This window comes from Hemibagrus wyckioides, linkage group LG28 (genome assembly GCF_019097595.1).
Source record: "Hemibagrus wyckioides isolate EC202008001 linkage group LG28, SWU_Hwy_1.0, whole genome shotgun sequence".
Taxonomy (NCBI): Eukaryota; Metazoa; Chordata; class Actinopteri; order Siluriformes; family Bagridae; genus Hemibagrus; species Hemibagrus wyckioides.
This window is the reverse complement of record NC_080737.1, coordinates 20,523,202-20,539,523: the sequence shown is the minus strand read 5'-3', so window position 1 is coordinate 20,539,523 and position 16,322 is coordinate 20,523,202. Positions and strand designations below refer to the sequence as shown.

The 16,322-nt window shown below is 43.2% G+C and overlaps 3 protein-coding genes across 8 annotated transcripts in view; 2 read left to right on the top strand and 1 right to left on the bottom strand.

Moving 5' to 3' along the window:
- LOC131348506 (serine/arginine repetitive matrix protein 2-like) overlaps positions 1-3,948 on the top strand; it is a 27,883-nt gene extending 23,935 nt beyond the window's left edge. For 4 of the 6 annotated variants that reach the window (XM_058383536.1, XM_058383533.1, XM_058383535.1 and 1 more), the window contains 3 exons: positions 1-1,549; positions 1,764-1,992; positions 2,365-3,947. The exon at positions 1-1,549 is cut by the window's left edge and continues 577 nt beyond it. In XM_058383536.1, coding sequence (XP_058239519.1) covers positions 1-1,549; positions 1,764-1,989 — 1,775 coding nt within the window. In that variant the 3' untranslated portion in view covers positions 1,990-1,992; positions 2,365-3,947. Of the gene's footprint in view, positions 1,550-1,763; positions 1,993-2,364 lie in introns of all 6 variants that reach the window. The other 2 variants (XM_058383532.1, XM_058383531.1) reach the window with 1 other exon arrangement.
- A 1,115-nt stretch (positions 3,949-5,063) lies between these two features.
- On the top strand, positions 5,064-11,806 carry si:ch211-114c12.2 (uncharacterized protein LOC336578 homolog). The gene is made up of 10 exons (XM_058383537.1): positions 5,064-5,353; positions 5,831-5,890; positions 5,970-6,629; positions 7,075-7,731; positions 9,730-9,860; positions 9,940-9,994; positions 10,093-10,141; positions 10,222-10,290; positions 10,392-10,550; positions 11,384-11,806. Exons 2-9 carry the CDS (start codon positions 5,850-5,852, stop codon positions 10,536-10,538), a joined length of 1,809 nt encoding a protein of 602 aa, XP_058239520.1. The 5' UTR covers positions 5,064-5,353; positions 5,831-5,849; the 3' UTR covers positions 10,539-10,550; positions 11,384-11,806.
- Positions 11,804-15,335, bottom strand: mrps31 (mitochondrial ribosomal protein S31). Its single transcript, XM_058383538.1, has 7 exons — positions 15,163-15,335; positions 14,450-14,884; positions 13,998-14,150; positions 13,348-13,494; positions 13,162-13,232; positions 12,858-13,001; positions 11,804-12,439 (listed from the first exon to the last, which is right to left on the bottom strand). The coding sequence occupies exons 1-7, from the start codon at positions 15,276-15,278 to the stop codon at positions 12,213-12,215; spliced, it is 1,293 nt and encodes a 430-aa protein (XP_058239521.1). The 5' UTR covers positions 15,279-15,335; the 3' UTR covers positions 11,804-12,212.
- Between the last annotated feature and the right edge of the window lie 987 nt (positions 15,336-16,322).

The following is a 16,322-nucleotide window of genomic DNA, read 5'->3' as shown; positions in this document are numbered from 1 at the left end:
CGAACAACCCAGTGGAATGTCCCACCCTACAGCAGGTGAAAATATCTACTTCTGAACAAGTGAACAGCCAGGTGAAGAGTCCAACCCCTCAGCAGGTTAACAGTCAGGTGAAGAGTCCAACCCCTCAGCAAATGAACAGCCAGATGAAGAGTCCAACCCCTCAGCAAATGAACAGCCAGATGAAGAGTCCAACCCCTCAGCAGGTGAACAGTCAGGTGAAGAGTCCAACTCCTCAGCAGATGAACAGCCAGGTGAAGAGTCCAACTCCTCAGCAGGTGAAGAGTCCAACTCCTCAGCAGATGAACAGTCAGGTGAAGAGTCCAACCTCTCAGCAGGTGAAAAGCCCAATGAAGAGTCCAACCCCTCAGCAGGTGAACAACCCAGTGGAATGTCCCACTCTACAGCAGGTGAAAATATCTACTTCTGAACAAGTGAAGAGTCAGGTGAAGAGTCCAACTCGTCAGCAGATGAACAGCCAGGTGAAGAGTCCAACTCCTCAGCAGGTGAACAGCCAGGTGAAGAGTCCAACTCCTCAGCAGGTGAACAGCCAGGTGAAGAGTCCAAGCATCCAACAGGTGAACAGCCCGGTGAACAGTCCATCTTCTCAGCAGGTGAACAGCCAGTTGAAGAGCCCAACCCCTCAGCAGGTGAACAGCCAGGTGAAGAGTCCAACTCCTCAGCAGGTGAACAGCCAGGTGAAGAGTCCAAGCATCCAACAGGTGAACAGCCCGGTGAACAGTCCATCTTCTCAGCAGGTGAACAGCCAGTTGAAGAGCCCAACCCCTCAGCAGGTGAACAGCCAGGTGAAGAGTCCAACCCCTCAGCGGGTGAACAGCCCGGTGAACAGTCCATCCTCTCAGCAGGTGAACAGCCAGTTAAAGAGCCCATCCCCTCAGCAGGTGAACAGCCAGTTGAAGAGTCCATCCCCTCAGCAGGTGAACAGCCCAGTGAACAGTCCAACCCTCCAGCAAGTGAAGAGTCCAACCCCCCAGCAGTTGAACACCCCAGTGAAGAGTCCAACCCCTCAGCAGGTGAAGAGTCCAACCCTCCATCAGGCGAACAGCCAGCTGAAGAGTCCATCCCTCCAACAGGTGAACAGCCAGATGAAAAGTCCAACCCTCCAGCAGGTGAACAGCCAGGTGAAGAGTCCAACCCTCCAGCAGGTGAACAGCCAGGTGAAGAGTCCACCCCTTCAACAGGTGAACAGCCAGGTGAAGAGTCCAACCTTACAGCAGGTAAATAGCCAAGTGAAAGGATCTACCTCTGATCAGATGAACAGTCTAGTGAAGAGTCCAACTTCTCAGGAAGGGCCCAGCCAGGTGAAAAGCACAGTAAAGAGTGAGCAAGTGAATGGCCAGGTGAGCTCACAGGCGAAAACTATCATGACATCATCAAAAGTGACATCAAAGAAGATATCAGGAAGCTCCTCCCCCCTCAGTCCACTACCTCCATCACAGTTCCCACCAACTTTCAGTGACCTGGAGTATTTGGAGAGAGGGGGCGGAGCCAGAAAGGACTCGGCTGATGCGGCGCAGTCGATGGAGGTCAGGTGAGGCCTTTTTCCAAATCATTCACATGATTGGTCTGTTCTTACTGGACTGAAATGGTGTTCCAATCCCTGTGTAGTGAAGTCCACTGTGTGAGGTCAGGAGATAATCCCCACTAGGCTTCTCTACACAGATTTAAAACTTTATAGTGCAGTGTTTAAACTGAGGAGTGTTTATATACCGAGCATCAGGATAAGTATCTGTGTTTCCCCTCAGCCCCGTGTCGAAAGAGGAACTCATCTCAATTCCAAAGTTCTCTCCGATCTCTGAAGTCCAGAATGTTGTGAACAGCACACGAGTGCTGGAGGACCTGCTGGATCTGACTGATCATGTGACATATCCCATAATGCAACGCAGCACCGCGCTAGGAGACTGCAACAGAAATGTGATTGAGCCGAAACAGACAACTAACACACTGAACACGAGAAGCAGAAAGGAGTGAGAGGTGAACACACAGACACACACACTCACTCACACACTCACACTGCTGTGTGTGTGTATATATATATATATACACACACACACACACACACACGCGCACTCACAAACAGACACACACGCACTCACACATGCACTCACACAAACACACACATATATACATATACACACACACACACACACACAAAGTTAATAAGACAGTAAAATAACAGTAATGTTTTTTTCTCCTTACAGTGTCAGTGCACTGTACACATCCCTGTGAATGAGCTGTTGCTATGGAAATGATGAGGTATCAGATTGTGTGTATTAATATAAATAATATGCTCTGTGTATGTGTGTGTGTGTGTGTGTGTGTGTGTGTGTGTGTGTGTGCGTGCAGGTTGAGTGAGTGACAGAGAGGAAGAGGAAGAAAAAAAAGAGGAAATGCTTCATCACTGGATGGATTGACTGAGCATTATTTTCATTAGCCACATTAGCATTGTCCTGCTACAACACAGAGAATATCAAGGCTTGACTGAACTACATCATTAATTAATCTGTTTGTTTGTTTGTTTGTTTATTTATTTATTTATTTATTTATTTATAATAAGAACAGTGTGTGCTGTTTATTAACCTTGGGTAACTGTGTGTATTAGGCTTCAGCTAATAATGAACTCTTCTAAAGGTCTCTGTTTTGGACAAATTAGAAGGAAAAAAGTCAATGCGAGTGTGAGAAAGATGTCTGCAGAACTGAGAGGTCATCATTGTGTTTGCAGACAAAGTCATTCACATGTCATGCTAATGTAATGCTAACAGAACTGGCTGGCTAGGGTTAATGAGTTGATTAGTTAGCTCTGCTAGCCAGCATCTTTTTCTCTATAACAGCTAATAGTTTATAAACTCTACTACACTATCATAATATCATAATGCCATTAAAAATGAGGTGCAGATGTGGCCTAGTGTGTAAATAACTGTACATTTATACAGTATACATGTAAAATGTTTGTAAAATGACGGCTATCCAAAGCACATGAAGGAGAAAAGAAACCTAAAAGAAGATGAAATGTTCATCATTACAGTAGCAGATAGTTTAAACAGTTGACTAGCGCTGCTATACACTGACCTGGACTGTATTTATGCTAATACTCTAGGATTTCCTGCACTGTATTGGTTTTATTTAAACACACAGTATGATTATTGTGTAGTGCTTCGTTTGGACAACTGTAAAGCATTATGTATGCATTTAACTAAGCTAACATAAAACCTACAGCGTAGATGAATTGCTAGCTAGCCTGAGGTAGCCAGTAATCTAGCTGTATTAGCAAGCACGTTCTTTGCTACAAGAGCTAATTTTGCATTAAAATGTAGGGCTGTTCTGGTATGGAGTTGAGAAGATAGAGATAATAAGCTTTAATAAAGATTAAGGGGCATATTATTGTGTTAAAAAAGTAAAAAGTCAGTGAAAAGTACAAAACGCCATATCGTATTTATCCGGCGAATAATAGATCTGCAGCTTCATTAGAATGAAAACGAAATTCTGCCTTGAGAACTTGATGCTTTTACTCAAACTCCTGCTGCACGAGCTCTCTGTGCTGTTTCATGTAGAATGATAATTATCCCATGATCCTGCTGGCTAGAAGTTCCACATTCTCCAATTGTATGTTTCTTCAGAAAGAAAGGGGCTGCTTCAGACCCACGTTCTCGCCGTAATGTACAAACACATCCAGCTCACTTTCTCTTAGACAGAACTCGAACCCTGTGCTGCTGTGGAGTGAAGACACCGGTAAAGATTTCTGCTGTTCTTCTGAGTGTGTTACTGTGTGGTGGTGCACTGAACAGTGGAGTCCATCCAAACTGGACTCATCTTCCAGCTAGCTGAAACATCTACACATTTACTGTCTGCACACAAGCTGCATGAAGCCTGAATGCCATGTTACACTTATCAATAATGATAAATAATAAAAACAGTACAAAATTACAAAATCGGCTCTTTTATTTCACACACACACAGAGTACTGTGCATGTTTTAGTTTTTTGGTGTTAAAAAAATGATGTAAAGTAAGAATGCTTTTAAACAGAAAACAAACATAGACATGAAGATTTAATAGTTTATTTTTTTTATCATCTAATAAAATGAGAGTAAATGATCAGAAGAGAAATGAAATCAGTGGTCAGTGATGTGTCCAGCCCTTTTCCCTTCAAAACAGCATCACTACTTTTTTTTAAACATATAATATCCTAATATCCTGTTTATTAGTTTTAAGGAAATGTTAATTAAATATATAAATATTGTATTTTAATCTGAAATTAGATTTAGAAATGACATTATAGAAGTTTTAAAATATTAAAACAGTTGATTGAACAGACTGTATATTCACATGTAGAGCATCAAATCTGTGGTGAAAATTTCAGAATCATTTTATTCATACTTTATTGATTGATTTATTTATGATTAAGAATGATTAATAAAGATTTTATTCATGGAATGTGTAGAAAATGTAAAGTATAAAGCAGAGCTCATCATTATCTTTATTCACTGTGGGACAGATTGAATGTACCCAGGTTTGGATAAAGATGAAGTTTGATAAGGGACAGATGATTTATTTTCTTTATTTGCCTCCAATCTCAGCTGGAGTTTATTTAAAGCTCCTTTCTGACTGACGAAACACAGCAGCTGGAGCTTTAGCGTCAGCTAGGAATGATACTTAGCCTTAGCAGTCTCATCTCGCTCATACAGATCTGGAGTCATTCTACTGCCACAACATTCACTCTTTTCAGTTAAAACCCGGACAGTGAAACTGATCTGAGATCAGGACTTACAACCCCCTCACTCGGCCGGACAAGTCAGGCGCCATATTGATTTGTCGTCACCTCTTCGACAACCAGCTGCTGTTATCCCTCATCCCACTCCTGATATGTCATTCCAACAAATCCCGCCTTTTACTAGTTGTGATTGGCTGACACAACATGTCTCCTGTCATGTAATTGGCTACACACGCGCTCACGATTATTTATTCAAATAGACAGTTGGTTTATCCAATCATTATGTTGAAGGAGGCGGGTTTTCACTGAGTGTGAGTGTGAGTGTGTGTGTGTGGGGGGGGGGATTACAGCGTAGGTTGCAGTTCTTGTAGCTTTAACGTCGGTTTAGTGTCGACACGGCTATGGAGACAAAGACGAATCTATAAACTCGATTTACGACGATATATTTAAGATATTGATTTAGTCTAAGTTAATGTGTATGATTAAATAAATTTTCAGCGGATTCTTACTCCAAGGTGATTAAGATTACGGTTCAGAAGGTTTCGTGAAGTAGCTAGCTCTTTTGGCTAGCTGAACTAGCTTCTTGCTAGCGCTGTTTAACGAGAGAGCTTCTCCGATAACCTTGGGTGAGTACTTTAATACAAAATGAAGGACACGTCATAGTTTCACAGAAATGTTAACCTTGTTTTAATTAATGATAAAGTTTATTTTGAACATGTCGGAGTGTTTGTGAAATGTGTTGTAGCTGACTGGATATAAAGATGGACTTTTTTTTTAAGGGTTGTTTATTTAAGCTGGCCTGCTCTCGGCTAGTCTCTCCTCAGAGCTGGACTTGAGTATTCTGTCCAGTTTTGTTTGTTTCCTGTTCAGTTGTCTTGGTAACCTCACGGAAAGCATTATTATTATTATTATTATTATTATTATTATTATTATTATTATTCATTCCAGTGAATCCTTGGTTTTTAAGTGCTTAGCCCTTTTATTCTCTTTCTCTCCAGTCTTCACATTTCTGTCCTCATAATTGATATTATTTGTTTTCCAAATGAGCTTTATTTCAATTAAATGAGCTTTATTTCAGCCTCCTCTCTTTTTGGTGTGTTCAGGAGTGTGAGTAGTGTGAAGATGGTGAGACCTCACTCGGGTTCTCCTCGTTCCAGACAGAGGTACTGCTTTATCTCAGACCCTGGAACACTTTATCAGCATGTTTGTGGCAGCATCTCAGTGTGTGTTCATGTTTTACAGGTCTTTCTCTGATAGCAGTCACAGTGAGCACCATGGAGGGCGACTGGGCCCAGCGTCTAGGGGGTTTCGAGGCCCCCCAGGTAAGGCCCCTCCCAGCTGGAGAGAGGGCAACAGCGCAGGGCATTCACCTTACCCCAGGGACAAGAGACCTATGATGGGAGAACTGAGAGAGAGACCGCACGGACACTGGATGCCTCAGAACCACGATAATTTTAGACCGTACCCCATGTCTCAGGAATCTCAGCGTGGCCGCAGGAGGTCCTCCCCATCCCGTGTGAATCACCCTCCGCCTGTGCAACACCGCCACTCCCCTCATGGACCACCTGGCCCCCATAGGCCCTTCCACGGGAACCATTCTGGCCACGTTTCTCCTTCTTCCCGATATTACCACAGCCCTCCGTCGGATCGCAGGGGTCCGTCACCACATAACACCTTCAGAGCCCCGCAACGATACCAAAACTCTCCTCACGAGCATGAGAGGAGTTTGGGTCCTGGAAGGCAACCAAGCCCCAGGGAGAGGCCCTTTGGGCGTCTGGCCCACAGAGGGCATCGCTGGAATGGCCCAGGGGGTTACCCTCACCCCAACGGGGAGCCCAGGCCCTCTGTCTCACCCCTGAGAAAACCCAGAGAGTTCCATGAGAGGAACTCGTATCCAGAGAGGTACAGAAATCATGGCTGACCCAAGCAGGCCTGATGATGATGATGATGATGGTGATAATGGTAGAGATACAGGGGCGAGATGAATAAACAGAAAAGTATTAGGGTCACCACTACAGGGCAATAAATGTTAACATCCCCTCCACTCTACGGTTCTTTTACTTCATTTGTTTTGCTGGGGGTAAGGTTTGCAAAAAGGATCTAAGTTTTTAAAAAAAAAAAAAAAAAAAAAAGAGGTCCCATTAGAGGTCATCCAGTCATTATGGAGAATGTGTTATATACCTTTTGAGGCTTTTGTGTAACGAGTCCCATTTTATACCCTGCCCCTGTGGCATTCAGCAGGCTGGATGTAGAATAATAAAAGTTAAGAAATGCCCCTAACCCTGTGCGAGCAGCAGGAGCTGGCATTATAACCCACTTGTTTGTATTGTTTGTGATGGATATGCAGGTGGTCTACAGAGAGAGATCCACGGAAGCTGCACGGAGATGCCGGCAAGGGGCGAGGGAGGGGAAGGCCCGGGCACCACGCCCCCGAGTGGCCGCGTAGGGAAGGGGGTAACCCGTACCCTCGCCCCCCTTACAGATCTCCATCATGGAAATCTGGTCCACTGTCTTCCAACTCGTCTTCCAGATTCCCTGCACCTCCACGCCCACAGGAGAGGCCTCCCATGCGTCCTATGAAGAGGAGGATTCAGGAAATGGGACGCCTGCCGCCTCCCGAGCTCGAGCACGGACCGCCCAAACGCTTACGTAGAGAGATGCCCGTACGACCGATGCCTCTGAAAGGTTTCGGAGGTCGCTGCCTGTCCCTCAAGGACAAGTCTCGGCTGTTAAAGGGGCGCAAGTTCCGAGCAGAATCCGTCACACGGTTCAGAATGCCCCCACCGAGGCCCAGGCCATCAGACAAGATGGAGAGGAGCAAGCTGGTGGAAGCAGAGCATGTGGGCGAATCCTCCAGACTCCCTCCCCGCAAGATTCCTCTAAAGAAAAGTGTGAAGAGGCAACCGTCTCGAGAGTCACCCACAGACATCGATTCCAAATCTGCAGATCCCGAAATGGACTCCGAGACTCAGGTGGAATCCCGACGCTCTGTACGAGCACGCAGGTACGGTATCTCCCCTCATACTGTGGCAATGGCTGCGTGATGTTTAGAAGGTTCCAAGCTTCCCTGTTTGTCTCTGGCACTGCTTTCACCAAAGGGGCGTCACCTTGTTCACATGAGAAACACCAGTAGAGGCTTCTTTACTCCTCACCTGAATCACCTCTAAGACGTGTAACCTTCTGTCCTTAAAGTTAACACGGGGATATATAAGGGGGAAAGTACCAGAAGTGCTGTCTAATTCATACCACCTCAAAAAAGAGAGAGAGTGTCAGTCTGAAAAGGTGTTTCATGACGTTTACCTCAATCACGGTCAGGCCCAGACACACAGGGATCTCTTTAAAGCTTATAAACCCTTCAGAAGGCCTCTCCCACAGAGTCGACGCCTTCCTACCTTTCACCTGAACAATAGCTCAGATTAGCGAGGCTCTACGTATATATACTCGGGTACATTTACGTAACTTTCTCCAACATGAGCAACGTTCCTCTTGAATGTCTTTCTGGAAGCAAGAGAACCCATGAATTTTAATTGAAATTTTAATTGAATCTCCACCTGCCACCCTGGAAGATCTGCCAAGAAGATCTCTGAATTTCCTGCTAGGAAAGGAAAAACAGGACCTGCATTCCAGAAACTCCAGTCCCTGCAGGATTGCTGGAGATTGACCAGGAAGACGGCTTGCCTACAAGATGTTTAACAAACCGTGGAATTTCTATCATGTGTGCCATCAAGACAACAGCCACTTCTTCTGCAACTCGGAACAACCAGTTGTGTTGTCTAGAAGGTGCCAAGATTGTCAGATGAAGCTAGGAACTCTGCCCAGTTGCTTGAAATGATTTGAAAATCTGGTCAAAGGTCTCTCATCAAAATGGGTTACTGCTTCTAACATGAGGTTATGATATTGGACCAAAAGGCTCTTTGCTTAGATGATCACGTCTGAAGAAATACCAAAAATCATTCCTGGCTCAGATCATTTCTTCTGAAAAAAAAAAAACAAAAAAACAACTGCTTTCTCAAGATTAACAGCTCTGAAGAAGTGTTCACAATGGCTGGTTCTTCAGTGAGTTCTTCTAAAGAGATGTTTAAAACCAGCATGTTCCTCAAATGTTCTCAAAATCTCATCTCTCAAACCTTAGATGATTACCTTTTAAAGAAACGTTCAAAGCCCAGATTGTTGCTCAGGTGATTTGTTTTGGATTTCTCTCAAAACCATGATGTTCCTCAGATGAGCAGCTCTGAAGTGTGGCTGGTTCCTCTGAAGAAATGTTAGCAACATTATGGGAATACACTGATGTCCATCAAAAACGTATCAGACTACAAGACGTTCTCAAACATGCAGAGGAAAACAGATGTAAGAAACCATCTCAGTCCAGCATGAGCGAGTGAAGCGTTTGCCATCGTTATGTGTGTGGAAGTTCTCCTGAGGTGCTCCTGAGATAAAGATGACCTCACAATATCGAACGGGAATAAATGGAAATGAGGCTTTGGACCTGATGCAAAAAACCTTGCCAGGAGGAGGAACGTGTCATATGGATGGAAAATTCAAAGCAAAGATGATCTGGATGATGAGGTTTTAGGAGTGAAACTCAGATCCAGGCCTTCACGTACGATTCGTCTGTCTCGATTATTCACTTAGAGCAAGAAAACGGTTAAAATCCCGAGCGAATGAGAGAAAACTAATCTGCCAGTTGAAACTGAAGCATGGAGATGATGAGCTAGCTTTGCTGTAAGTACCCTAGCAGCGATCCATCTCTAGTTATTTGCCGTTGTTTTGTAATGTATTACAGTAAAGGCTTTGTGATTTCAGTAGTATTGTCTGAACAGTTGCACTTCCGTTCACAGCAAAGGTACACGTGTGGTTTAATTTTATAACATGCATGGTGATGTCCTCTCTGTCCGCTGTATTTAACTCTGAACAGGAAGTCATGCCAGTTCACTTGGCTTATTTGTTGTTTATTTCCGTCTTCTGTGACGGTTTTAACTCACTCCCCCCTGGACTTTTTCAGCTCTTCACCCATAGACAGACAGCTGACCCATGACCTGGTCGTGGTTTCTCACTGGGAAGCTGGAACGAGAAGCTCGAGTCCTAAGAGCAGCACGTCCTGGAAGAGCAGAATGTCCCATAATAATAAAACTGGTAAAATGACGACAAAAACATGAGTGTGTTGAGCTCCATGTAGTGATGAGATGGATTTAACACACACATTTCTGTTCAGGTGAGAATCCAGATCACCGCTTTGGAAGTTCAGCACGTGACCAGAAGCAGCGACGGTACACTCATCTCCTGCGACACACACACACAGGATCTAAAACATTATCTGTTTTTTATACACTATGCTAAAACCCTTTTGTGGTGTTATATACTGCAGGCTGATGGATGGTCCGGGAAAAACACTTCGTAAACCTGGACCTTTTCAGGTAAAACATCTAGAACCATCTGCAAGAGCTAGAACAGTTCCTCTGTGTGCACAGCTAAATTTAATGACCTCTGTGTGCAGAAACCTGGGTTCCGTCCTGCCCCTGTTCTTCAGAAGGGCTCTGATGGTGTCATCAGGAGACCACTGATGGTAATTATGTGCTGCAGTTTCTCCTCCAGGCTGTCAGGGGCAGTGTGGTGGTGGTGGTATAGAAAGAAATAGTTTTTGATTTCTGTTCTTTCCCCTTTAAGGCCCCCACACTGATGCGTCCCGCACTCCATCAGAAACCCGTGTTCAGGAAAAGTCAGAGCATCATGAACAAGTACAGGAACATGCAGACACTCCGCCACAAAGCCCCGCCGCACCCTCGCCAAGCCACAAGCTACCGCCGCTGGTGAAGTCTAGACTGAGTGAGTTTCACAGAGACGTGACGTGTTACAGCCGTGTTTCATTCAGCTTCATCCCCTTTAAAGAACACTGACTAGTCATAGCTGACATTGTAACCATAGCAACGGCCGGTACAGGCATGCATGAGAGCGAGATGTTTAACTTGAGAGCTACAGTTCAGTGTCATGAACTGAATTAGAGGTGACATGATGTCGCTTTAAAATGACACACACACACACACACCCTTTTAGTTTTACAGCTCTGGAAAAAAAAAATAAGACCACTGCCCAATCTCCAGATGTGAACCCTATTAAAAACCTCTGCAATGTCATCAAGAGGAAGATGAATGGTCACAAACCATCAGGTAAAGCTGATCTGTTTGCTTTTTTGTAAGAAGAGTGGTATAAAGTTCCCCAAACTGGTGGAGATCATGGAGCCAGAACCCATGCAGATCGGGGTTATTCCACCAAATACTGATCTCTTAATGTTATTTACACAAAGTATTAACACAATCTGTTTACAAATTATTTGCATTTGGGGTTTTTTTTGAGTTATTAAAGCTCTGCAAATACTGCATGATCTTGGGTTATTTTGATGTCATTTCCTTTACACTCTAAATAACGATAGTTATATTTTGAATTTAGGAGAAATATTGTCAGCAGTTCACAAAAAATTAAACAAAACTCTTCATCTGACCAATACATGACCCTGGAAGAAAAAAACACAAGAAACTCATTATTTTGCAGTGGGCTCTTATTTACATCCAGAGCTGTATACACACACACACACACCTTTTAGTTTTATACCTGTGAAGTAATCAGTGTTCTGTTTTTAATCCTTTCTTTTCTTTCTCCAGATGCCTGGGTGTTGAGTGTAACGCTGCAGATAACTGGATAGATCTCCAGAGTGTCTGTTCTTTCCCAGAATTCCTGACTGTCCCCTGGTTATTATTCTGTGTGTATCCCTTCACAGCTGCCAAAGTTTACTTTAATACATGATTCATGCTTTAGTTTTCAGTCTGGTGACTTCATTCTTACACACCCACATGGAGTGAGTGATGATGATGATGATGATGTACAGAAGATCTTGAGGTGTTTTGTCGGAGCTGTGTGATTAACGTGTCCGGCGCTGGTGGTGCTGCTGATCTGAGTTTGAGTGCTGATGTTTAATGAGTTCCTTTAGTTCACTGCATTCTTTTGTTCTTTAAAGCTCTTTGTACAGCTCTTTAATTGTGTACATTGTTTGTTTATAGAAATTTCAATAAAACAACTGGAACTTTTGTGTCATCATATGAAGCCTTTAATATTCATCCAGCAGGAAATGGAGTCAGAGCTACACCAGAAACACTGAACATGAGCGGGAATAACACCCCACTGGTCAGAACCCATGTGTTAATAACAACCTCCCGATGAGCCGAGTGTATTAGAGCTCGGACTAAACACCTCCAGTGATCATTACACACACACACAATACTGACCGCTCAGTAAACTGTCCACCACCACTTCCCTCAATGTTTCCCTCTTTAGATTGGTGCGGTAGCTACGAGGCTAATGTAGCTAGCAGGTAATGGAAGTATACAGACTCCAGGTCAGTGTGGAGAAGCTGCATGTGTAGGCGTGAGAGCAGCAGGAAGCTGCGGCTGTCCGTTTCTGACTTTAGTTTGGTTTAGTCCTCATCTGGACAGGTCAGGCCTCGGCCTCGCTGAGGATTTCCTGTTTCTGCAGGAAGTAGTCTCGAAACCAAGCAATGTGCTCCTGTTTCTGACTGACCGTGAGGTGGTGGTTCTTGGACAGTCCAGTGACCACCAGTTCCATGAAGTGTCTGACCGGGCCATGCTGAAGAAAACCGTCCTCCAGGTGGCGCTGCAGGAAGACGTGCTCGTGAAATGGCACCTTGGCTTCCTCCTCCATTCCTGAAACACACACACACACACACACACACACACACACAGAGTCAGGTAAGACCTCTCCAGAACAGCGTGTACACTCAGCAGCCACTTTAGACACGCCCCTTTACAGCCGGTCATCACATCACCAAAACGGCTTCCTGCTCCTGGACTACACAGGGCTGTTATTATTCTTTTTTTTCTTTACAGTTTATTTCCATCACAGTGATAAATATTCCTCTCTGTTTAATATCTTTACTGAGGGGCAGAGCTTTATTAAAGCCTGTGGCTGTGTCCTAAACCACACAGTACAGTGTAGTGAAACCTGCCTGCAGCATTACAGTTAAATGTGCATTTGGGACACAGCCCCTGACCCTGCTTATGATTGGCTGGCACTTTCCATGACATCATCATGATGGGAATGATCTTATTTAAACACACTCACCTGCTTCGTTGTTAATGGGATACTGCCACAGTTTTCCTTCCCTTGTCCACTGGATCATTTCCTCGAACCCGTTACGAGGTCTCTGATTCACTGCCCGGGCGATCTGATTGGCTAAATCAGCGTCCCAGAGGGAGGGGCCTAGAGCTGAACACACACACACAGAACAGCTTCATGTATTAAAATTCCTGAGCAATCAGAGAGAAATGTAACTTTTAACACATTTTTAAATATTTTACTAAACCCCATTTAGCATTAATTCTATAAAATTCTTTAAACATTAATATATAAAACAAATATTAATTACTCAAATCGGTTTGTGTGTCCTGATCCGCAGCGCTGAAGATATTCAGCCTCTTTGCAGTAAAAGCAGAATTCCTGTCACTCACACACACACACACACACACACACACACACACACACACAGGTGTATAAGAGTCATGAGGAGCTGAGTGCTGTATCAGACCCGGTCTGTGTGCTGGTTCTGCTTTACCTCCTGCGAATTTCAGCCAGCTCTCCCGTGATGCCGCGGTCGTGTGTGTAGCCCCGCCCATCATCATCAAACCGAATCTGATTGGCCGGCCAGCTGTTCAACCTGCCAACCGGCTTCTTCCCCACTTTCATCTCAGCGATGATGTTCCTGGGGAAAATGACCAGAGAAATGTGGTTAGAGTTCTCACTTATCTGTGGAAAGAGCTGAAACATGCAGTCTGGAGAAGACAGCCTTCAAAAACCCAAGACAGCCGGAACAGTTTGTTTACGAGAACTTGGCCAAAATACCTGTGGACAGGTGCGGAAGTCTCACTGACAGTTACAGGAGGCGCTTGATTGCAGCGATTACATCAAAAGGTTGTGCAACAAAATATTAAGGTTACCATCATGTTTGTCCAGTCTCGTTTCATTAGTTTTTCTTTTTTTTATTCTTCTGCTGAAGCACAATTCAAAAGCAGTGTCTGATTTTCATTAGTCAATTTTCAGTACATTTTTATTTATTATTACTTTCATCATCAGATTAAAGTTATTTCAGTGACCACAGTGGGGTTTTCTTTCTTTAATGGAAGGGTAGCATTTATAAATCTAAATTATAAAGGTGTAACAACTTCGTCTAACTGAAATGCAGTTCAGCCGCTGGGAAGAACTGACCCGATGTTCTGGGTCTCCACTGGTCTCTTCTCCTCACACACGGCCTCGTGTTTACGGAGCTGCTTCAGGAGTTCGGATTCAGCTCGGGAGCGATCGGGAAGCGTGGACGCAGCGGCAGAGACAGCAGCAACCAGCTCAGGACTCAGAGACTCACTGAAACACACACACACACACACACACACACACATTTTTCAGCTTCTACATTCTGCCTGCGGTAATGTAAAGTGGGCAGAGCTACTTATTCCTACAAGTGTGCTCTTATATTAGGCCACGCCCAATATGGCGGATCTTACAGTTATCTGGAGTTTGTGCGGAGATGTAATTACATTTTCAAAATATCTTTACTTTTATTAATTCATTTCAATTCAAAAAACTTCATTTATCCCCAAGCGGCTATAATAATTTAAGGTATGCAAAGTAGTTAAAAAAAGAGATCAGAAAGGAGGTCTCGCCTCTGTGGTGGTGATGTAGCTTGCTGAAACATGCTGCTCGTGCTCTTCATCATCACCCTCTTCGGCTTCTGTACACTCTCCTGTCCACTTGGCCCCTTCTTGAGGGATTTCAGCTTGGTCTTGGTCGTGGTGTCCACCTTCATGGCCCCCAGCAGCTCCAGGAGACCCTGTTTTCCCGTCTTCTCCTCCGGCTTCTGCTTTGACTTTGTGTTCTGACTTTTAGCCACGGGCCTGGTCTCTTTTCTGCCTGCTGCTTCTTCACACGCCGCCTTCACCGAGGGTCCATCACTCTTCACCTCACACTCGTTTTTCTCAACACCGTCTTCCGTCCTAGACTCCAGCCACAGCTCCTCAGTCCTCTCTCCATCTTTCTTCTGCTCACTGAGACGTGCTCCACTCGTTCCAAAGACCCTGTGGTTCACTAGATAGGGAGCCCTAAAGGGAGCAGCCAAAGTGTCCTTTAAACAAACAGGATTATACTAAATCACCAGGCCCTCCTGGTGCTCTGGTGGCTATACTGCATTATTCACCCCTATACAGAGCACTGGAGTAAAAGGCTGTGTGTGGGATTGTCCTGCATTCAGAAGGTGTAGTTGTAACTGATGAAGTGATGAAGTGCACTCTGTAGTGATCTCTGTGGTTTTAGGGTACACTTCACTCGTTTCAGTGTCAACATTTAACCTTGGAAACCACAAAAACACCAATACACTCACCTCAACCCGGAAGCAGAAGCTCTGTCCGTGCATTTTGAAGGACACAGTCTAGGTTTATGAGCATGATTTAACGCTCTTCTGCCCTGATGAAGAGAAAAAACTACTCTTCTGTACATCACTGCTCTTCAATGTCGCACATGCACGCTTCCGGGTCCAGCGGCTGAAAGTGTCCGTCAGCAACACGACCCGGAATAAAGATTCCGGCTTTACAGAGCAATCATTTCAAATAGCTTTTTATTAAAGAAAAAAAAAAAATTGGTCATTTGTTTTTCATTTCATTGACCACAGGACACGAGAGATGTGATATTAAATAAAATAACACAATGCTATGAACCAAAAAAAATTATGTCTGCTGCGGAAGTGAAGAATTTACTCAAATCTAATTCAAATTTTATTTATCACATACAGAATCATCCACAGTAGGACATGTAGTGAAATACTCATTATGACTGTCCTACATTAGAAGAAGAATATAAAGTAAAGTGTGTGGACAAAAAAGTATAGGGATATAGGTAATAAAAATATATAAGGAAAAATAGGAAGAATAAAAACTAACATAGTAGAAATTAAAGACATGATAAATTATGAAAAACACCAATAGTTATGTAAAGCCGATTGTGTATCGGATATACATATACAAATATATGTGTGTATAAATATATATAATATATACATATATATAAAAAATAAAATAAAAGTGTGTATATAATATAATATAAACATAATAAATAATAATAATAATAATAATAATACAACATATTATATATAAATAATATAATAAAAATAATATAATAGAATAATAATATAATATCTATAACATATAATGATAATATGATATAATATAATATTTCTAAGCTGGCTATATTTATAAAAATATATAAATAATATATGTGTATAAACATCTATAGTATATACATGTATGTAGATAAAAAACATCAAATATAAATATAAATATAAATGTAATGACAATAAATAATACGTATGTAAAGTGTCGGTGCAGTATGCACACAGATGTCCAGTGGGTGTGGTTATTGTGTGTGCAGAGTAGTGCAGGGTATACAAGTAGTGCAATTTGTGTGTGCAACAATCAGCTGAGGTAGAATGTAATCTTCATGTTTTATCATTTTTTGTTTTTTTAAATTTGTTGTAGATCATCTTTA

What these genes read in the sequence shown, in the direction of transcription:
- si:ch211-114c12.2 (XM_058383537.1), top strand. Translation starts at nt 5,850, where the DNA reads ATGGTGAGACCTCACTCGGGTTCTCCTCGTTCCAGACAGAG. An exon ending in CGTGACCAGAAGCAGCGACG is followed by an intron (nt 9,995 to 10,092) that starts GTACACTCATCT and finishes TATATACTGCAG; the next exon opens with GCTGATGGATGGTCCGGGAA. An exon ending in GTAAACCTGGACCTTTTCAG is followed by an intron (nt 10,142 to 10,221) that starts GTAAAACATCTA and finishes CTCTGTGTGCAG; the next exon opens with AAACCTGGGTTCCGTCCTGC.
- mrps31 (XM_058383538.1), bottom strand. Translation starts at nt 15,278, where the DNA reads ATGTACAGAAGAGTAGTTTTTTCTCTTCATCAGGGCAGAAGAGCGTTA. An exon ending in CTGGCTGAAATTCGCAGGAG is followed by an intron (nt 13,233 to 13,347) that starts GTAAAGCAGAAC and finishes TGTGAGTGACAG; the next exon opens with GAATTCTGCTTTTACTGCAA. An exon ending in TCCCATTAACAACGAAGCAG is followed by an intron (nt 12,440 to 12,857) that starts GTGAGTGTGTTT and finishes TGTGTGTTTCAG; the next exon opens with GAATGGAGGAGGAAGCCAAG.